A 21,687-nucleotide genomic window follows, 5' to 3' on the forward strand; every position below is an offset into this window, starting at 1 on the left:
CATTAGGTTTCACAGGTTTTTGCAGAATTCAGTACAGCATGAAAACTGCACAGAATAAATTAGCAATGGACTAGGACATACTGAGGGGAATTTTCCACAGCATGCGCAAGTCAGCACGTACACGTGTAACTATGTGCACACAAAGAGGTACATTTTTAAAGGGCCGCACGGGCTCTGAGTCGCGCATGCAGGGGTTGTTTTATTTAAAAAATGCATGGCGACTCAATCAGACCTTTACCATTTCCCTCCCAGTCCGCTCCAATAAAGGAGTGGACTGAGAAGGAACTTCCCTATCCCCCCCTAACTAACCTTCTTCCCTTTTTCCCTCTCTGACCCCTAAACCCCACCTACCTCCCCTATCTTTTGTTATAGAAGTTGCCTGCTCTTCTGAGCAGTAGTAAGTGGCGCGTGCCAGCTAGCTGCCGGTACAGGGCCTAATATTGCTGCCCCGCCCCCTTTAAAAAACCCAGCGTTTCCGTGCGAGCCAGCAGATACGCATGTGGCTGTGCCGGCATTGGCGCGCGCCGGGGAATTAAAATTCCCCTGTGTGTAACGTCTGTATTTTATAAACTATGTGGCGGGAGCCGCACAGTTTATAAAACATTGCATATCTCTTCCTCTAAAGGGTACATTTTTTCTTTTAGTTCGCACTTTTTTTTTAATTCTTTTTTTTTAATGCAGGGAGTTGCATACTTTCCATACCTAGTTAAAAAAAAAAAAAGCGCTCAAAATTCTTTTGCATGTAAAATATGTTACACGTGCAAGAATTTACAGCGGTGCATGCATGCACTGCACGTAGGAAAACACTTATTTCTGCCTGTACTTTTATTTCCCAGTTCACCCACATCACATATGCAGTATGCTGCTTACAAAATACTAATCTGTGCGTGAACTACAGGCCCCCTCTCCCCAGAATGCCCTCCTAAACCACCTGGGTATCGTTTTGTTTTTTCCATTTACATCTGCACGCAGCACTGCCAGCAACGTTGCAGACACTGGTGCTGAGGGAACTGGAGTACTGTAGGAATTTGCTGATTTATGCTGTGTGTGCCGCAACCGATTCAGCACGGAGCTGCAGGGCTGATTAGTGGTAGTGGCCCCCGTGATCACGTTTCTCCAGTGTTGCTTGCCAATAAAAATGGAAGTCAAATTTTTAATCGCTGATGATAGTTACTATATTATTGTCATCAGAGGACCCACGTGCAGTAGCGAATAGACTCAGAGTGGTACAAGGCTGCACGTACACTACGGTTCTTCTGGAAGCAGATTACTAGTTATTCCTCCCTTGAGGAAGCACAGGACCAGGAGGCTTACTTACAGTGCTTCCGTTCTCAGGATGTCCTTGTGCGGCCCGGTTTTTCTCGTAGCTTCTCTTATGCCGTACGGAGCTGTAGAAACATCAACAATCGTCAGCAGCCGTTCCAGCGACATTCCTCAGAGTTATACGCTGGGGAAGTTTGCTTTGGCTTTGTTCTTACTCATAGAAATCTTTCTCTCTTTCTGTCCTAATACTAACATTTTTGTCCTGTACATAAAGAGCAGGTACCTCTTATTTTTCTTATAAGCTTTTATGTCCTTTCAAACATCTGCCCAAGGCAGGGAGCACGGCTATCCCGCCTTTTCATCATTCCCTTCTGCAAGGGGATGGCGCTGCACTCCCCGCCTGATTGAACACTGCTCTTGTTTTAAAAAAAAAAATTAATTAATTACAACGGAGGGGGCCCAACAGCCTCCGGAGGGCTCCCCCTCGCCCTTTCTGGCCAAAAGATCTAAGAGAATGTGGGGTGCTGGGACCCTTCCAACGTTACACCAAACATTCGTTCCCCCCCCCCCCCCCCCCCCCCCAATCTTGTCCCTTGCCCCAGATATATAGATATTTATTTTTAAAAGAGGCCATGCTCCGGGCCTCTTCCCACCCCCATCCAGATCACCCGCACCTCAGCTAAGAGGCGGCAGAATCTCAGGGCCCTCCCGGCTCCTGCCGTGGGTAATGAGCTTTGCTGTCGGAGCAACACCGAGTGCCGGGAGCACGGAGAGACTGTTACCTCCAGGCGGGGTGGTCTTGTGAGGTTCTGGGTGGGAGGTAAGGGGGACCTAAGATCTGGAGGGGCAAGGTCAGGCAGGGGACCAGGCAGGAATCTTTTTGTACAAGCTCGGAAGGGAACGAGGGCCTGGGCATCACATACTTTCTTATATCCCCCTAAACGTTCCATGTAAACAGATATGATGTGCAAACGAATGTCGGTACATAAAAGCTTTAAATAAATAAAATAAATAAAAATAAATAAAACCCCCCACTGTGTTAAATGCATTATAGGCAATATTGAGTAAGTGGCTTTGATAAGTTTCATTTATCTGTGTAAAACTTCACCTCCATAAACGTTCCCATGGACCTCTATGTTTTCATGGCATTTTTATCCATTTCATATTAGATACCATTTCACAACGCCAAAGCAATCTACAACTAGCCCAGAACGGGGAGCAATCTTCACACCAGCCACATTGCAACAAAGACCGCACACATTTCTTTAAAAATGGCGCCGGCCATCCAGTGCTCCTACCATGTGACAGGGGCCGGCCAATGGCACGGATTCCCTGTCACATGGTAAGGGCAAAGGGCCATCAGCACCATTTTGATTAGTGGCAGCCGACGGCCCGGGAGCGGGAGATCGCTCCCAGGACCCCCACTGGACCACCAGGTACCTGTAAAAGGTTTTTGGGGGGGGTCGGGAGGGTGGGGGAAGCTAAGGGATTAGTTTTAAAGGGTCGGGGTGGGTTAGGGGTTATTTTTGTGTGCCTTTTTCCGCCCTCCCCCAAAACGATAAGAGAACCCCCACGAACCATATCATGGGGTTTTCCTATCGTTTTGGAGGAGCCCCCGATTTCTGACGATTTTGAAAATATCGACAATATTTTCAATCGGCCGAAGCCCGATTCACATCCCTAAAAAACACGTTTACTTTCCCTTTGAAAATTGCCTTGGTACAAAGTGGGCAGTCTCTCACCATCTGCTCACTTCTGCAGGCAGAACTTTGCTGAAAATGTACGCACAAATGAAAATGCAATCTATGCCATACTTTTCCTCCCTTTAGTACACTGGATCTTGCAGGATACACCGTCTTTTTCGCTCCATAAGACACACCTAGGATTCAGAGCGGGAAAATTAAAAAAAAACCAGTGCGCTAAACTGGCTCTGTTCCCGGGTGTCTGTGCATCTTATGGAGCAAATTAGGGGAGTGCATAAAAACATTTTTTGTCCTCATTTCGTTTTCGGGTCTGGGGAGGGCCATTTCGGTCCACCTCCCAGATCAGAAAACTTTTATCGTTCTCTTTGCGAGGGAAAAAAAAAAAACAACCCATCCCAACCCTTTAAATTGAATTAACTACAACCCCCCAAGACCTGCCAAAAGTCCCTGGTGGTCCAGCAGGGGGTCTGGGAGCGATCTCCTGCACTTGGGCCGTTGGCTGCCAGTAATCAAAATGGCGCCGATGGCCCTTTGCCCTTACTATGTCACAGGGGCTACCGTTCCCAGATCACCCTGGAGCCTTTTTAAATATTGGGGTTACATTAGCCATCCTCCAGTCTTCAGGTACAATGGATGATTTTAATGATAGGTTACAAATTAATTGTAATAGGTCTGAAATTTCATTTTTTAGTTCTTTCAGAACTCTGGGGTATATACACCATCTGATCCAAGTGATTTTCTTCTCTTCAGTTTGTCAATCTGGTCTACCATATCTTTCAGGTTCACCGTGATTTGGTTCACTTCATCTGAATTGCCACTCTTGAAAACCATCTGCAGTTTTCCCCAACATCCTCTTCAGTAAACACCAAAGCAAATAATCTGTTTAGTCTTTCCACAATGGCCTTATCTTCCCTGAGTGCTCCTTTAACCCCTCTATCATCTTACGGTCCAACCAATTCCCTTGCAGGCTTTTCTGCTTCAAATGTATATTTTAAAAAGTTTTTGAGTTTTTGCCTCTATAGACAACTTCTTTTCAAATTCTCTCTTAGCCTGTCTTATCAATGTTTATGCTTTATCTTATTTTCTTCTGATGGATCCTTCTTCCAATTTTTGAATGAAGATCTTTTGGCTAAAATAGCTTCTTTCACCTCCCCTTTTAACCATGCTGGCAATTGTTTGGCGTTCTTCCCACCTTTCTTAATTTGTAGAATACATCTGCACTGCGCTTCTAAGATGGGGTGTTTTTTTTTGGGGGGGGGGGGGGGTTAACAATGTCCACGCTTGTTACACACTCTTTACACCTTTGTAGCTGCACCGTTCACATTTTTTTTTTTTAATTACTTTTCTCATTTTATCAAAGTTTCCCTTTTGAAAGTTTAGTGCTGAAGCCGTGGATTTACTTACTGTCCCCCTTCCAGTCATTAATTAAAATCGGATCATGTTATGATCACTATTGCCAAGCGGCCCCACCACTGTTACCTCTCTCAGCAAATCCTGTGCTCCATTGAGAATTAGATCTAAAATTGTTCCTTCTCTTGTCAGTTCCTGAACCAATTGCTCCATAAAACTGTCATAATGTTACATTTACCCAGTCAATATTGGGGTAACTGAAATCTCCCATTATTACTGCACTGCCAATTTAGATAGCTTCCCTAATTTCTCTTACAATTTCATTGTCTGTCTCATGCATACATTTTGATTTTAAAAAAGTATATGTGTAAGATAACCGCACAAGTTATCCCCTTCCAACAGAGAGGTGCAACTGAGTGAATTAATCTGTGCATATATGAGCCAATTGACTAAGCATTTCTAAAGTAACTTTTTGTGCATAAGCCTGCTTTGACAATGTTGGTAAAGTCTGCATGTACAAGTTAGACACAAGTATTAGCTCTACCTGCATAGTTATAAAATGACCTTCCCTAAACAAGAGCCAAGAAATGGTGAGTTACAACCTGAGCTATGATCAATTGTAACCCACTGCCTATTTCTCCAATAGAAATTAACATTTGTATCTTTTATTATATGTAGTTTTGTTTATAATTTGTCTGTTTAATGTCTCGGGTGCAGCATGCCTTATTGCTGTTATTTATCTTGTTTTGTTTTTTTTAATGTTGTAATGCTTATTTTTTTGTACCCCACCATAAACTTTGGAGTGGTGGGATATAAATTATTTTAAATAAAGTGCTAAAGAAATCTTTGCGGAAGCAAATAACTGCACCCTGTTCTTGAAATGTTCACTTAGTCCAGTTTCAGGAAATATAGCTAAACCTTGGGATCACTGTGGAGATGCTAACATTTTTAGCTCATATATACTAATTTCTCACTAAATGTGGGATATAATGGAACAGATTTACTGTGTTAATCCAGCAGCCATCATAATGCACTGGGTTCCAGGTAATGTACCGGGTAACCCTTAAGAGCTGAAAGCTTCTACATGCAGAAAGGCTTAATTATCGGTTGCTTTGGAATGTGTTGTCTCTTATTGAGCTAGAAATTTAATTAGCTTGTAAGATTAGAATAGTACTTAACTTAAATCTCAATATTGAATGCCGCTGGATGCCACGTTCTCAATATGAAATGTCGCTGAATGCCGCGTTATGCTGTGATCAGATAAGGATTTCTTGCAAGTCCATAGTTATATCTCCCGTATAGTGCTGTTAGCTTTTTAGCTCTGCATGCGGCAGCAGGCAAAAACATAAACGTTATGAATTGTTTGGAAAGGAATTGAAAACAAAACCCATGAATAAATAGTGCCTCTGTATTGATCCAGGGTGCAGCCACACTTCGAGTCTTGTGTGCAATTCTGTCCCTGCACCTCAAAAAAACCAAGTTTGCTTACCGTAAATGGTGTTTTCCGTGGATAGCAGGGTGACTTAGCCATATCTGTGAACGTCCCTCCAGTCCTCTAGGTGGCAGAGCTCTAAAGAGCACACAGAGTTGAGCTCTGTGTGCCTGCCTGTGCATATCACCACGTGGCTCCCAGCCTGCCTCAGTCTGTTATCCAAGCTTGCAATTGCACTGTCCGGATACTGTCCAGGGAGGTGGGTGGGTTAGCATGGCTAATGCACCCTGCTATCCACGGAAAATACCACATACGGTAAGAAAACTTGCTTTTTTCCCGCAGATAAGCAGGTTGAATTAGCCATATCATCTGGGGAGTCCCAAGCTGAGCAGTTTGAGCACCCCCTGGTGTTGGAAGTTGCGTGTAGTCCATTCTGGATTTTAGAGGGGTATCTGCCTGTAGAATAGCTCATCCTACTGCCGCATCTGTGACTGCTTGCTGGTTCAGGTAGTAAAGCATCAAAGAGGTATGTAGTAATGACCATGTGGCGGCTTTGCATATGTCCTAAATAGGCACTTCGCTTAGGTGTGCCATAGAGGCTGCCATTGCTCTGACCTGGTGAGCCTTTGGTGCGGTAGACAAGATTTCCTCTCTCGCTGTAACAGAACCCGATGCATTGGAAAATTCATGATGACAGCATCCTCTTAGTGACAGGAAGTCCTGGAGAATTTGGGTTGAAAGAGATGAACAGTTGAGAGGGTCTGGAATTCGATTGTGTATGTTTGTAGTATGCTAGGGCACACTTACAATCCAGTGTGTGAAGTCATTTTTCTGTTTCCGACTGGTATGGCTTTGGGAAGAAGGTCAGCAGTATGATTGTCTGGTTAAGGTGAAAGGCAGATACCACCTTAGGAAGGAATAACCGGTGAGTCCTTAATGTCACTTTGTCATGGTAGAACACCAGGTATGGCGAATAATGAACCAATGCTTGTAGCTCACTGACTCTCCTTGCTGAAGTGAGCGCCACTAGAAAGAGGTTCTTCCAAGAGAGATACCTCATATGGGTACTGTCCATAGGTTCGAAGGGCAGTAGCATTAACTGCTCTAAGACCAAATTTAGATCCCACGGCACTGGCGGCTTCTTTACTGGTGGGCGCAGCTGGAGGATGCCCCTCATGTACCTGGAGACCAGTGAGTGGCATGAAACTAGAGAATTGTCTAGAGGAAGGTTGTAGGCTGCGATAGTGCTCACATGCACTCTAACTGATGCTATTGCTAGTCCTGTCTGACATAAGGAATGGAGATAATGTAGCAGGCGATCTGGGGGGCACGAGAAAGGGTCAAGCCATTGCTCCCCACACCACCTCGAGTATCTGGTCCATTTCGCTTGGTAATTCCATCCTAGTGGAGTGTTTCCTCGAGGAGACTAGAACATCCTGGATCGAACGTGGTAAGTCCAACTGTGTTAGAACTGCTCTCTCAATCTCTATGCTATCCAATTGTAAGAGAGGCTGTGGCCTCCCCCGTCCTCCAGCGGTTAGATTCGCTCATACTCCTGGAATCATATTCATCCCCTGGGCTGAAATGTCAGGCTGGTGCCTTTCCACCACTTGCTCCCCCTCAGCACAAGATGAATGAGAGGAGTGCTGCCCGCCTCCCTCTCTTGCACAGCCTTTGCTCAGTTCGGAGGCAACTGTCCAGGATCAGATCAGTCATATCCTCCCCAGTAACCAGCAACAGTTGTTGCGGCCGCCAATACAGCCTGTCCTCCTCTGTCTGTTGGGCCCCCTGACGTGGCCTTACAGGCAGTTCAGGATTGGCCCAGAGCATGCCTCCTGGAGTTTCCGCCCCATATTGATGGGCCATCTCGAATTCCCCAAGTAGGGCAGGGCCCAGACTAGCAGCTGTTCGAGGATTGGCCACCAGGATGACTTCGATGTAGGCGCTGCAAGCGATGTCCAGTGAACTGGGAGAAGTGGTATTGCCTGCCGGTACCTCGGACATGGGTCCTTTGCATCCAGGGGGTATAGCCCTTCCCCGGTGTTCTAGAAGGGGGACAACATGGGAACCAGAACCTTCACTGCCGTCGGGAGGCACGATGTTGGGAGGTGGAATTCTTGCAGGGCATTCTGTGGATCTTTCCTGCCTTGATCATGCAGCTCTCCGTGTTGTTAAATCTAGAAGCCTGCCTCTGATTTCCACATTTTGACCAGGGAAATGGTTGCTCCTAGAACCCTTGTTGGGATTTTGGGCTGGTCGGGTCCTCAGGGGTCCGCAGTTGGCGCGAGTTGCGTTGCCAGGTGCAATTTTGCAGCTGCTGCGGCTGTGTGTGGTTCCCTAGATGGCTGAAATAGTTGCAGGTGAAAAAGAAGGTCGGGGGGGGGGAGGGGGGAGCGCAATTTTCAATGTTCTGGAAGTAGTTGAAAAGGTAGAGGGAACGTTTCCCCCAGGATCTCTGCACCCAGTTCTCAAAGGAGAAAGTACAAGCATGCTTTCCCCTTGAAAATTACCTAGGGAATAAACTGCCTGCAGAAACATGCCCCTCCTTTTTCTGAGGGTACTTTTTCTGTTCTAAAACACCACGCATAATTTTGAAAATGTAAAACAATTCTCGTTTTTGCCTCCCCCTCCCCGACCTAACCTGCCCCCCCCCCCCCCCCCATCCTACCTATTTTTGTCTGCACGTAAATGTGCATCTGTTGATCTCTACATGTATTTTTACCTGAGGAAAAAAGGGTGGGCACTCAATTTACCTGGATAGCTGCCATTTACCCGGTAAAAGGCTCCTGAAAATTACCCTCAAAATGTCAAGCTTTTACTATTTATTTATCGAGTTTTATATGCCGGCATTCGGTTTCGCCATCACAATGGTTTACAACGTTTCGATGTTTAACATAGTTTCCAAAGATTCATGTGATTGTCAACATAAATATTGTAGGCTTTATAAACGTAGATCATATTTCAAACTATGTGGTTTCAGTTATGTTTGTATTAGGAGCTTGTACTGGTTCCATATGGTTTGCCTAGGTCCAATAAGAGTGAGGTAATATCTGAGAGTCATTGGGTATTTTGGTAGGCTTTGGTAAACATCCAGGTTTTTAGTTCTTTTTTGAAGGTTTTTAAATTTTGCTGTGTTCTGAGCTCAGTGGGGAGGGTGTTCCAGAGTTTGGGACTTCCTAGGGATATGGCTCTCTTCCGAGTTGAGGTAAGTTATTTGGAATGAGCAGGTGAAATTATTAATAGACCTTTATTAGTTGAGCAGAGGTTTCGGTTTGGTGAGTGGAGTTTTATAGATTCACTTAGCCAGTTTGCTTGTTTTTCGTATATTATTTTGTGTAATATGGATAGTATTTTGTATTCTATCCTGAATTTTATTGGGAGCCAGTGTAGTGAAATAAGTGTAGGAGTAATGTGATTGTGTTTTTTAGTTCCAGTGAGTATTCTGGCGGCTGTATTTTGGAGGATTTGGAGTGGTCAGATGGTGGTGAGAGGTAAGTTGAATAGTAGGGAGTTGCAGTAGTCTAGGTTGGAGAAGATGAGTAGTTGAAGGACTGATCTGAAGTCGTTGGGAGATAGGAAAGGTTTTAGACGGCGTAAGGTTGGGAGTTTGTGATATCCGTCTTTGATTTTAGAAGTGATGTGGTTCTCGAAGGATAGTTCATTGTCAATTATGACTCCTAGGTTGCGGGCATGAGTGACAGGTGAGATTTAGTGACAGGTGACAGGTGAGATTTAGAGCCTGTAACTAAAAACTCACCTGAGCTAAAAAATTCTGACTTACCCCTATCAATTAAAAAGCAGAATGAAAATACAAACAAAAAACAAACTTTGAAATGTTTATATGCTAATGCCAGAAGTCTAAGAAGTAAGATGGGAGAATTAGAATGTATAGTATTGACATAGACTTAATTGGCATCTCAGAGACATGGTGGAAGGAGGATAACCAATGGGACAGTACTATACCGGGGTACAAATTATATCGCAATGACAGAGAGGAGCACCCGGGAGGCGGTGTGGCACTTTATGTCCGGGATGGCATAGAGTCCAACAGGATAAACATCCTGCATGAGACTAAATGCAAAATTGAATCTTTATGGGTAGAAATTCCTTGTGTGTCAGGGAAGACTATAGCGATAGGGGTATACTACCGTCCACCTGGTCAAGATGGTGAGACGGACAATGAAATGCTAAGAGAAATTAGGGAAGCTAACCAAATTGGTAGTGCGGTAATAATGGGAGACTTCAATTACCCCAATATTGACTGGGTAAATGTATCATCGGGACACGCTAGAGAGATAACGTTCCTGGATGGAATAAATGATAGCTTTATGGAGCAATTGGTTCAGGAACCGACGAGAGAGGGAGCAATTTTAGATCTAATTCTCAGTGGAGCACAGGACTTGGTGAGAGAGGTAACGGTGGTGGGGCCGCTTGGCAATAGTGATCATAATATGATCAAATTTGAATTAATGACTGGAAGAGGAACAGTATGCAAATCCATGGCTTTCGTGCTAAACTTTTTAAAATGAGAAAAATTGTTAGAAAAAAACTGAAAGGAGAAGCTACAAAAGTAAAAAATGTGCAAGAGACGTGGTCATTGTTAAAAAAATACCATTCTAGAATCACAGTCCATATGTATTGCACACATTAAGAAAGGTGGAAAGAAGGCAAAACGATTACCGGCATGGTTAAAAGGGGAGGTGAAAGAAGCTATTTTAGCCAAAATTCTTCATTCAAAAATTGGAAGAAGGATCCAACAGAAGAAAATAGGATAATCCATAAATGTTGGCAAGTTAAATGTAAGACAGCTGATGCGGCTGTTACTACCCTTAACCGATAAACTTGATGCTTTGGATGCAACTCCAACTCTATCACCACTCTCTACTTCAACAGCAGGGGGAAAAGAGGAAAAGGAGAATTGCATTCAGACCTCAACCAACAAGGACCCTGACTTTTACGGTATGGGCAAACAAATAAACATGGGGATAACCTGCTGATGCCGCTGTTACTACCCTTAACCGATAAGCTTGATGCTTTGAATGCAACTCCAACTCTATCACCGCTCTCTACTTCAGCAGGGGGAAAAGAGGAAAAGGAGAATTGCATTCAGACCTCAACCAACAAGGACCCTGACTTTTACGGTATGGGCAAACAAATAAACATGGGGATAACCTGCTGATGCCGCTGTTACTACCCTTAACCAATAAGCTTGATGCTTTGGATGCAACTCCAATATTGCCCTCTGTTTCAATGGCAAGAGATAACAGGGAACTGGACTCAGACAGCAATAAACAACAGTCCTGACTTTTACAGTCTGGGAAACTAATAAGTATGGGGGTGACCTGTACGGCACAGCAGATACTACCATAAGCTTGCTGGGCAGACTGGATGGACTGTTTGGTCCTTTTCTTCCATCATTTCTATGTTTCTATATTTCTATATGCTTTCCTACTCCAGACCAAACTGATACAGAGAAAGGGGTATGAGGTATGAAACGAGGGACCCTTGTCGGGAATCTTTTGATGGAATTTGGTAAAGGGATTTTCTAGTGGAAATGGCAATGAAGAGAGAATGACAAGTGACAATGACGGTGGAAATCCGGTGAAGAGTCACGAACGCATTCAGAGAAAAGGCAAGAATAGAAGACTGGGCGCAGAGTATTGCACGATTTTTATGTCTGAGTTATTGTGGGGTTGTATTCACTGTATGGATGGTGAAGGTATGTGTGGGTTATATGGCTACTTGTGTATGGAGTGAATGCATGTGTATTTTTAGGATATGATGTATAGATATGAATAGAGGTATCTTGCTGCTGTTTTAAATGTGTTACAAATTAAGCATTGTTGTATTTATGTCATAGAAATATATGTTGAAATATATTACAAGATTTTTAATATTTATTGGAACATTTTCCTGTTAATATATTCTTGCTCTCTCATTGTGTATATACTTGATGTATAATCGAGAGAAGTTATTTATACCTTTATTGTTTACATTTAACATTACGGTTACCTTCATATTCAACCACTGTAATCACGAGAAAAAAAAGCAGGTTGGTTACAGAACAGACCACAGTCACCAGCAACCCACTGCCTTTTTATGCTGCGGAAACAAAATCCGACTAATAAGAAATCCCACAAACCAAAGTTGTATTTCCTGAATCTAAACAAAACCAGGGTTTTAGAAATTGGATGCTGATTTTTTTTCCCTCTGCAAACTGCCGTTACTCTCAGCCCCCATAAAATGGCACATTATTAGGGAAAGGTATTCGTGCTCCATGCCTCTGTCCCAGTTCTGGGGAGATTATTAGTATGTAAGATCTTATTAGGAGGAAAAGATAATCGTTGCCATTTCTTAAATCCTGATTTTGTATAGCATAAGACCTCTTGTTGTTAAATTATGAGTTCTAGAAGGAAGGGAGACCTAAAAACAGTCTTGAAGATTACAGTTTGTCCCAGAGGATTAGAATTCAGGTTGGGTTGGGCATGACAGGGTGGAAAGAGAGGGAGGTGTGAGGAATCAGGCTGCTGAAAAACAAACAGACTTCCATAGACATTACAGAGAGACAAGAGCACTGCTATCTTGGAAGGAAGATTACAAATGAAGCCTGTTTCCACAGACAGGATTAGGAGCAAGGCTGGGGCGCAGAAAATAAATAGAGCACTATGTTAATAACCTCTGGTACGAACTCTGACCTTCACACAAGGCTTTCGAAATAAGACAAATTATGTCATGCCCATATCTCACAGCACAGCCCTGACAAATACGTATGATCCCTCAGGGATCCCGAACTTACGATCAGTGAGAATTGCATCAAAGAGTGGCCCCTTCTTCCACACGGACTTTGAAGCATCAGAAACCAGAACATCCAGGTAGTGCTTCTCTAAGCCGTACTGTCGCAGGTTAGCTCGGATATTCTCATCGGGTCCTCGCCACTTCTGATTTTTCCTGCTAGCTTTGCCTGAAAAACACCAGGCCAAATGTCAATAGATTTTGGACAGAAATTGTTAAACTTTAAAAAAAAAAAAATAATAATTTTAATTTAAAAAAGTGACCTTAGCTCTAAGAAACGACATTTATGTATTTTCATGACTCCGGTCTGCACTGCTCTGTACAAGATCATTCACATAGTTAAAATACATTTCCCAAAGAGCTTATGTTCTAGAAAACACAGTGACCTATTTCAGGCCACGGAGTGGCATGCACAGGGAAATAAAAAATGGCATTCTCCAGCTACACAGTTCTGTAATATGATACATGGTGTATGCACCAGAAGTGCATAACTATGATCTCTGACGCTCTGCAAACGTCTGGTTTCCAGGGTAATCATAATAAGAAAATGAACATAGGCCTTAGACCAAATGTAAAATATACCATGAACATTCTTTGTGGATCTGATGAAAACCAGACCTGTTTGCAGGCCTCGAGGAACAGAGCTGTACACCTGGGTATATACTGGATAGCTTTAAAAGTGTTGTTAAAGTGTTATTTAGGTAAATGAAAATATATGGAATATAAAATTAAGAAAAAAATATACTACTTCAAGGTCCTGCTCGGCAGTGCAGAAAACTATCCACAGGGGTGTTACATTTGGACACCGGTTAGGAAGTGGAGGGATCAGACAATCATATACTGTTCAGCTGCCTTCAAATGAGGTTTAGCCTCAAAGCAGGTTGGCTCCATACCTGCCTAAGCCCTGCTCTGGCTATTTTAGCAAACCAGTTGGGTCTCTGGGAGCAGAAATGCAGAAGAAAAGAGAACCCAATAATTCATCATTAAATGAAAATTGGTTCTTACCTGCTAATTTTCGCTCCTGTAATACCGCAGACCAGACCAGAAAAGTGGGTTGTGTATCCCTACCAGCAGGTGGAGTCAGAGAACAATGAGACCTTGGGGCACTGATATATAACGCGAGGGCAGCCTGCAGTCACTCAGTATTGACCTGTACCCAAGCCCACGCTAACAGAACGAAATAATGAAGGGTAGCACCCAACCAAACTTCCGAACTACCACTTCGTCGCTGGCAAAAACCAGACCGAACAACTACTAAAAACTGCTCCATGAATCAGGTCCGCAAAATAGGAGCTTCAACAATAAAAAACTTAAGCAGGTTCTGTCAAGACAGTCTTTCGGTATCTGAAAAAAGGGGCGGGCCTCTGGACTGATCTGTGGTATTACAGGAGCGAAAATTAGCAGGTAAGAACCAATTTTCATTTCCTGAACATACCCAGAGATCAGTCCAGAAAAGTGGGATGTACCCAAGCCACCCTACACTGGGCAGGAACCCAAAAGACCCGCACACCAAAAAATGAAATAAAAAATATAAGTAAAGACTGCAGGTGTGCATCTGTCCCACCCGCTGGAGTAAGAGAAATACCGAGGGACTGCAGGTCTGCATCTGTCCCACCCGCTGGAGTCAGAGAAATACCGAGGGACTGCAGGTCTGCATCTGTCCCACCCGCTGGAGTCAGAGAAATACCGAGGGACTGCAGGTCTGCATCTGTCCCACCCGCTGGAGTCAGAGAAATACCGAGGGACTGCAGGTCTGCATCTGTCCCACCCGCTGGAGTCAGAGAAATACTGAGGGACTGCAGCTGGCACTCTCCTTATGTAGCAGTGCTGGTAGGGATACACACCCACTTTTCTGGACTGATCTGGGTATGTTCAGGAACCATGAATTTAAAGAATGGGGTGCTCAAACCTCCCCAGCCAGCTGGGTTTTCACGATATCCCTAATAAATAAACATGAGATTTATTTTCATGAACTACCTCCTGTGTATGCAAATATTTCTCATGCATATTCATTAGGGATATCCTGAAAACCCGACTGGCTGGGGCGGGCCCATAGGACCAGTTTGAGTACCCCTGCCCTAGAATGGGAGAGGGACAAATATTCTATCCCCATTGTTGCCGTTCATTCTCTCCTCCACCTCATAAAGCATGCAGAGCTGGTATACACGGGCTCACCAGCAAGGATGAGTTAAAGAAAAATGTTTCCTTCAAGACTTGTCCTCAGTGCTGCTCCTTTGGCCAACACAGGCCTGCAACAGTAGTGGCAGCCATCTTCCCCATCATCCTAGGCTTCAGCACAGAATCTCCACGGCAAACCCAAAACACTGCCAGTTCCGCCAAGCAAGAGAACTGAAAAGTTCGCCACGGGCATACAGTGCTAAAATAAGGCTTCGGTAATCCCAGGCAGTGGCAGAACTGGGCCCTTCCTTTTCCTGGTTCAGACTTCAACAGGCTCATCTGCGAAGGCCTAAGAACGATCCTGAACGTCAACTTTTTCCCTGTTCACCATGTCCGAGCCAAGGAAGCAGATCACTATAACCCTAATATGCTTTTAGCTATAAAGTAGATCCCTTTTATTTCCAGAAGCTCTATTTATGCCAATAAAGAATTTGATTTTTCCAAATTGCCTTAGAATGGGAGAAAGTCTTAGTAAATCAATCCCACAGTATCAGTGAAAAACATTTCTGCCTAGGTATCCTTGTACACACAAAGTCTTCTTGCCCATTTTACAGTTTAATTCATTTTTAAGCCCGGACAAAATAACATTTTGTATCTCGACAAGGTAAAACCAACATGAAACAAATGGCCAAGTAATTTCTGTATTCCAGGCAGTGCACGTGTGTTTCGATGTGTCAGACAGGCTTTACTTGCATGTGGCACAGATTTAAACACAGGAAAAGTGCTTTTCCTGATAGAGTGAATTAAAAAAAAATGAGAAACAGGAGTTTGCAAGAAGCAGCTTGCACTTCCATTTAGCAGACTTTACAGTTTATTCTGGATGTATTTGTTTCATGTCACTCCACTGTAATACCACAGCTCCCTCTTCTGTTTGCAAGGCAGCACTTAAAGTAATTACTTGGACTTCTGAGGAGGGCACACATCTGGGCAGTGAAATATAATGCCCAGAAGAGGATTTCAACACAGCTTTCCTGAAACACTTTTTTTTTTTTTTTTTTAATATAGCAAACATGAAGAGAACACTCAGTTACTCTAAGTACATATTTGGGTTTTGTTTTAGTTATAATCTATCCAATATTAGCTTTTGACAGAGCAGAACTGGTTTGGAAAATGACAAAACAGCCAAGTAAGAATGGTGGCTATGCCAGATAAGAGGGGAATCTAGTTGGCTATGATTTTACCCATGGCCGAGCTCTTACAAGACAGACTGTAATGTGCTTCGGAGGAGCTCGAGATAAATACACCCGAGAGTCCTTACCTTCCACTACGGCACTTTAGGGTGAATTTATGCGTTTAGGATGCACTGCACAACACAGGAGTTGTTTTATACTAGCCAGAAATGATACAGCCCTGCCATTTCATCCCTATTTTCCAGCAATCCAATCCTCTAGAATAGGTTTGTTTGGGTGTTTTAAAGTTAGTAGGTGCCATGAGAGCCACCTTTATGTGAATTAGATGTAACAGGGCCACGGAACTGAGCATTTCTCCCTCTCATAATGACCATCAGGTACTTAATAAGGTATTTATAAATTCCATACCCATAACTACAGGATGAGAGCTCTTTACAAAGAGAAAAAAACACATAGGAAATACCAACATCCCCCCCATCTCCCATCATAGATGAATGAGTGGTTAAGGGATAACTGGCATCCTGTTCCCACAGGGAACATTCACATGAGAAGCACTGGAAACTGACAGGGACTTGCACAGGGAACTTGCACAAACAAAACAAACCAGGTTCCAGGACTCAGGACCAGAAGGGGGAAGCATGTACAATATTCTTTTCTGCACAGCCTTACAACATTTTTCAGATTAATGCAAGGCAGCGAACAATAAACTGTTTGCTTGTCTTCTATTTTTTTTTTATTTTACCATTCCTCTGTTCTCCCTCCCAGAGTGCTGGGGGACAATTTTCCTATAGCCCGCAGGTACTTTTACCACACGTGCTTAGTAGGAAATTTTCAAAGAGAGATTACCTGGGTATTTTCTCTTTGAAAATTAGCAGGAGCAAAATGCACATGATCACAGCGTCTGCATGCACTGCGTTTGATATTTGTGCGGGTGTGGGGGGGGGGGGGGAATGGTACAACAGCACACACAGTTTTAAAAACGACATGCGATCCAAACGCACCCCCAGGGAATGCCTTCTTTAAAGCCAGCTAAAAGTGCGTGCCTGCTTTGCAAGCTTGCGTATACTTTTAGCTGTGTACAGGAAGGCAGTTTGCAGACCCAGTTAAATCCACATTCTACCCACTAAACAGCTTGGAAGACTGCCCTCCCATGTTTTATGGCCGCATTCTGCTCTTCTATTCCATACTTTTTATTCTTCTCCTTTCTGATTTCCATCTTTATCTATTGTCCCTCTCCCAAGCATTATGTTCACTTGTAGACACGATCTGCGGAAAATGTGAAATGGTTACGCTTTGTCCACTTAAAACACTGAGTGGATTTTTTATGGGCTTTGGTTCGCTCCAGAAAGAAGGTGACGGCTCTCTTGCAGTCCAAAAGGTGAAGGGACTTGTTCAACTTTCTAGAGGTTTGACCTGTGAAAAAATGTTGGAAGGATGACAGACTTATTAAGGTAGGTTTCTAACACTATCTTAGGATGCACTGTTGTTATGAAATCTGGTCTCAGGTAGATAAGTCACTAGGCTCTGGAGCTCACTAATTCTGCAGAACAAATTGACACCACCAAAAACGTAAACTTACAGGTAATTTACTTGACCCCATAAAAGTTCACAAGTTCAAAGGGAGCTTTCTTCAGCTGAGTAAGAACTTCACTGATGTCCTAGGTGGCTTGATGGAAGTTTTCAGTTGAAGCAAGCCCTACATAAATTTGACAGCCAAATGCAGCATACAGAGATGGGGTTTCCTTCTACATTTTGGTGATAAGCACCAACTGCACTGAGGTGAACCTCAACAGAGATGGTAGAAAGGTAAATGTAAAAGGTATTCAACCATTGTTTCTATCGGGCAAGAGAAAAAATCAAGGGCTTGCCCTTGCATCAAACTACAAACCTGCATTTAAAATTATAAGATCTTCTGGTACATTCTTCCCTAAAACCAGAAGAACCTCAGATCTCTTTTCAGATAGACTAAGAGATTTTTCTACTTCCCCCTCAACATCCAAGTTGTTAGGTCCAGAGACTAGGAGCTGAGATAGAGCAGAGATTCCTCATTCTGACTAATTAAGGTTGGGCAAGACCCCAACTTAATTGGTTTCTTCAAAGACAGGTCCCATGGGAACAGAAACCAGGATCTATGAGCATCACAGCTCCTCAGTTTCTATTGAGTTTTATCATGGTTTTGGTCAACAGATGTATAGGAGGATACACATACTGAAGACTTATCTCCAATGAAGGAAGATGGCATCTGCTAATCATCTGTTTTCTGATTTCCTCCTAAAAAAAAGAAAACTCATACCTTCCTGTTTAGAGCTTTTATAAACAGATCCATCTTGGGCACACCCCATTTGAGAAAGATCTCATTTGTCGCATCCTAGTCTAGAGACAAACTTATGAACATCTTCCAGGATATTCTCTTTTCCTAACAAGTATGTGGCTCTTAGGTTCATCCCATCAGAAGAAGCCTAGTTCCACACCTTGACAGTTTCCCAAAAAACTAATCGGAGAAAATTCTTTTTCACTCAACGCACAATAAATCTCTGGAATTTGTTGCCAGAGGATGTGGTTAGTGCAGTTAGTGTAGCTGGGTTCAAAAAAGGTTTGGATAAGTTCTTGGAAGAGAAGTCCATTAACTGCTATTAATCAAGTTTACTTAGGGAATAGTCACTGCTATTAATTGCATCAGTAGCATGGGATCTTCTAGGTGTTTGGGTAATTGCCAGGTTCTTGTGGCCTGGTTTGGCCTCTGTTGGAAACAGGATGCTGGGCTTGATGGACCCTTGGTCTGACCCAGCATGGCAATTTCTTATGTTCTTATGTTCTTATGTTCTTAAACTTGACAGTTTCCCAAAAAATTTGCCTTGTCCAAACCTTACTGCTTGGTTTGGACAAGGCAAATTTTCAGGAAACCTGATTCCTGAAAGTTTTTAGTATATTAACACCTGCCCACAACTCCAGAAGGTTGGGAAGTAATCACGTGTCCTGGAGAAGACAGCCCTGGGTATGAAACCCTTGTAGGTGAGCTCCACAGTCCAGGTTGGAGGCACCTATATCCCCTCTTACCTGTCACTTTGTGAATAGTTAAAGAACCTATTTTTCTTCTACCCTCCTAAGAATTACCTCTCCTTACCCGCCCATATTCCAATCACCTTTTCTCTTCTACTCTCCTTATGTTTATCACGTAACACCTGATAAACCACCTATCCCAAGTTGAACAGTTGTCATAATGTTTATCTATTCTAATCTATAGTAAAGCTAAATAATGTTTATCTATGCTTATCTATTCTAAATTATTGTAAAGCCTGTTGCTACGTTACGTTACAATGTGAACCGGGGTGATGTTTTTAACGTGCCCCGGTATATAAAAAATTCTTAAATAAATAAATAAATAAAAATCTATAGTTAGAACAATTTGGTGAAAAGGAATATAACTAGGATTCAAATTGGAATGGAAGTTGCCACCCAGATAGAAAGTATCCTCTATGACACACATACTCTCCTGTAATCCCCGAGTGGCTTGATTCCCCTGGAATTAAGGGTTTATTGGGTTTGTCTCCTACGGAAACGTGCCATGGAAGAAACGACCTATGGAGTTCCAGTATTCTCAGCATGAACCAAGTTGATGACTGCTGTCTCTTAAGTACTCCTTCAACTGCAGCTATAGTATAAAGAACTCTTTTGATGGGATGAGAGGTCTTGGTCCAAGTTGTGCTAAGCAGAGCTCCTATAAACTTGAAATGCGGTATTGGGCTTAAACTGGATTTGGAGTAGATGATGAAATCTTGGGACAGTAACATTCAGTTAGTGTTCTGAGACAGGTGTTGAGTCTATGTAGATGTGTTCTTGCCAGTCAAAAATCCAAGTACGGAAATATATGGATTCCCAGCTTGCACAGAAATACCACAATAACAGCTAGACATTTGGTAAAGGCCCAACAGAGTTTATGCCAGGTCAAAAGATAATAAACAAGCTTTCAATGTTTTGGGGGGTTTTTTTTTGGGGGGGGGGGACGGACAGACCAGAAAGTACATGGCGTAAAATCCTCACCCAAGAAAATTTAAATCTATTCAGCTATATTCAGTATATAGTTGGGTAAGTTTAAAAAAAAAACCCCAAAAAATCAGGCCAGCTGTCACCTTATTTCCACCCCTTCACTCCACAAAGCATTGAAAAATCTATTGAGGCCTTGCGGTCCCATCCCCATATCAAACCCCCCAAACTACTGAAAAAAATGTCAGTGCTTGCTTGGTCCAATCTCACACTCCCAAGTTTTAAAAAACTGTTAATGTCCTGCAGCTGATCCCACTTTCTCCTAATCAAACCCAATGGAAGCAATTTTTCTTTCCTGTAAAATCATCCTGGGCACTCACTCAGCAATTTATTTCTCTCTGGCTTTCCTCACTTCACAAATGGCTCTACCAGAATAAGCTCTCTCTCAATATCAGTAAAACCGAGCTCATGATCTTACTGCTCTTTCCATCTTCCAATATTCCTGCTAAATTTTCATTCAGTGAACACAATATTCCCATTACAAATGCAGTATGCAATCTGGGAATTCTCACTGACCCATCTCTATCCACGCACACTCATATCAAAGCAGTCCTCTTTTTTTTATAAACTTCGCTTACAATGCCATCTCAAGCACATACTGCGCACCCCACCCCACAATTTCAGAACAGTTCTCCAATCACTAGTTTTTTTCAGGTACGGACTACTGTAATTCTCTCTACATTAGACTTCCCGCTTATGTCTACACCCACTTCAGATGCTTCAAAATTCTGCAGCTCACTTTCTCACCAACATTCCTAATTGCAACCACATCTCCCTGGTTTTGTTTTCCTTGTACTAGCTCCCTATTACAAACAGAATGTAATAAATCTGCTGTTAGTTAGACTGCGGAGTTAGCAATCTGTTGTGAAAGCTCTGTGTTAGAGCTGGTGTTTAGCAATCTGTTATATCTGTTAAGAAAGCTGGGCGTAGATGGGAGGAGCAATCTGAATGAATGGCTCCTAAGAAGGAGGAGTCAGCTATCTTGCAGTGTCTCAGATTCTGTTATATTCTGCTCTGCTGGTAGTTAGCAAACTTTTATGAATCTGAGATAGTAGTGGTGACTCCCTGGGCCGGTGGCAGATGACCACGCCCCCGGGAGGATATCCCGAGAGGGACCACCGGCTAGGCTTGAGTATGGAGATAGACACACATTAGTTCTTTTATTAAACAGGTTTTGGAAACCACGGGAGGTGGCAGTAGTGAGCTGATATGCCTGGCAGGGCTGTAGTCTCTCAGGCTCTGGAACCGCGATCCAGGCTGGCTGAGCAGTTGAGAAACTGTAGAAAGTGAGTAGGTAGAGTAGACAAGATTCATGAACAGAACTAGATGACAAAATTCACGTAAGGTCTCAAGGAAGCTCAGGAGCTGGAAAGGTTTAGGCCCTCGAGGAGCGAGTACCTGGTTCCAGGGAAAGCTCTGAGAGAGCGATGGTAACTCACAATTGCTTGTAGCAGCGATAGCTTCCAGGCAGTAGCGAATCTTCAGAGTGTTCAGGAACATGGGCCCTCGAGGAGCGAGTACCGGTTCCTATCGGTAATCTGAAAGTAAAGAAAAGAGCGAGGCCCCCAAGGAGCGAGTACCTCTGGTAAGTCCGAGGAGGCAGAGTAGCTTGGAGGAAACGTAGTCAAATCCGTATCCGAATCCTCTCCTTGCTAACTCAGTTAGATAGTGAATTAGAGACCTTTAAATATTGGAACCGGATGACGTCATCTCAGGGGTCGCCCCTGAGGTTCACGCCCTTGCTGGTACTTCAATCAGAGCGCACGCGCACCATAGGTCATCAGGCAACATGGCG

General features: G+C 43.3%; 1 protein-coding gene across 5 annotated transcripts in view; it reads right to left on the reverse strand.

Annotated features, from left to right (window-relative positions):
- Window positions 1–21,687, reverse strand: part of TRMT11 (tRNA methyltransferase 11 homolog) — a 157,719-nt gene that overhangs the window by 78,657 nt on the left and 57,375 nt on the right. For all 5 annotated transcript variants that reach the window (XM_029596683.1, XM_029596682.1, XM_029596684.1 and 2 more), the window contains 2 exons: window positions 12,545–12,709; window positions 1,319–1,388 (listed from right to left, as the gene is read on the reverse strand). In XM_029596683.1, coding sequence (XP_029452543.1) covers window positions 1,319–1,388; window positions 12,545–12,709 — 235 coding nt within the window. The remainder of the gene's footprint in view (window positions 1–1,318; window positions 1,389–12,544; window positions 12,710–21,687) is intronic.

The sequence above is a fragment of the Rhinatrema bivittatum genome, chromosome 3 (assembly GCF_901001135.1).
Source record: "Rhinatrema bivittatum chromosome 3, aRhiBiv1.1, whole genome shotgun sequence".
Classification (NCBI taxonomy): domain Eukaryota; kingdom Metazoa; phylum Chordata; class Amphibia; order Gymnophiona; family Rhinatrematidae; genus Rhinatrema; species Rhinatrema bivittatum.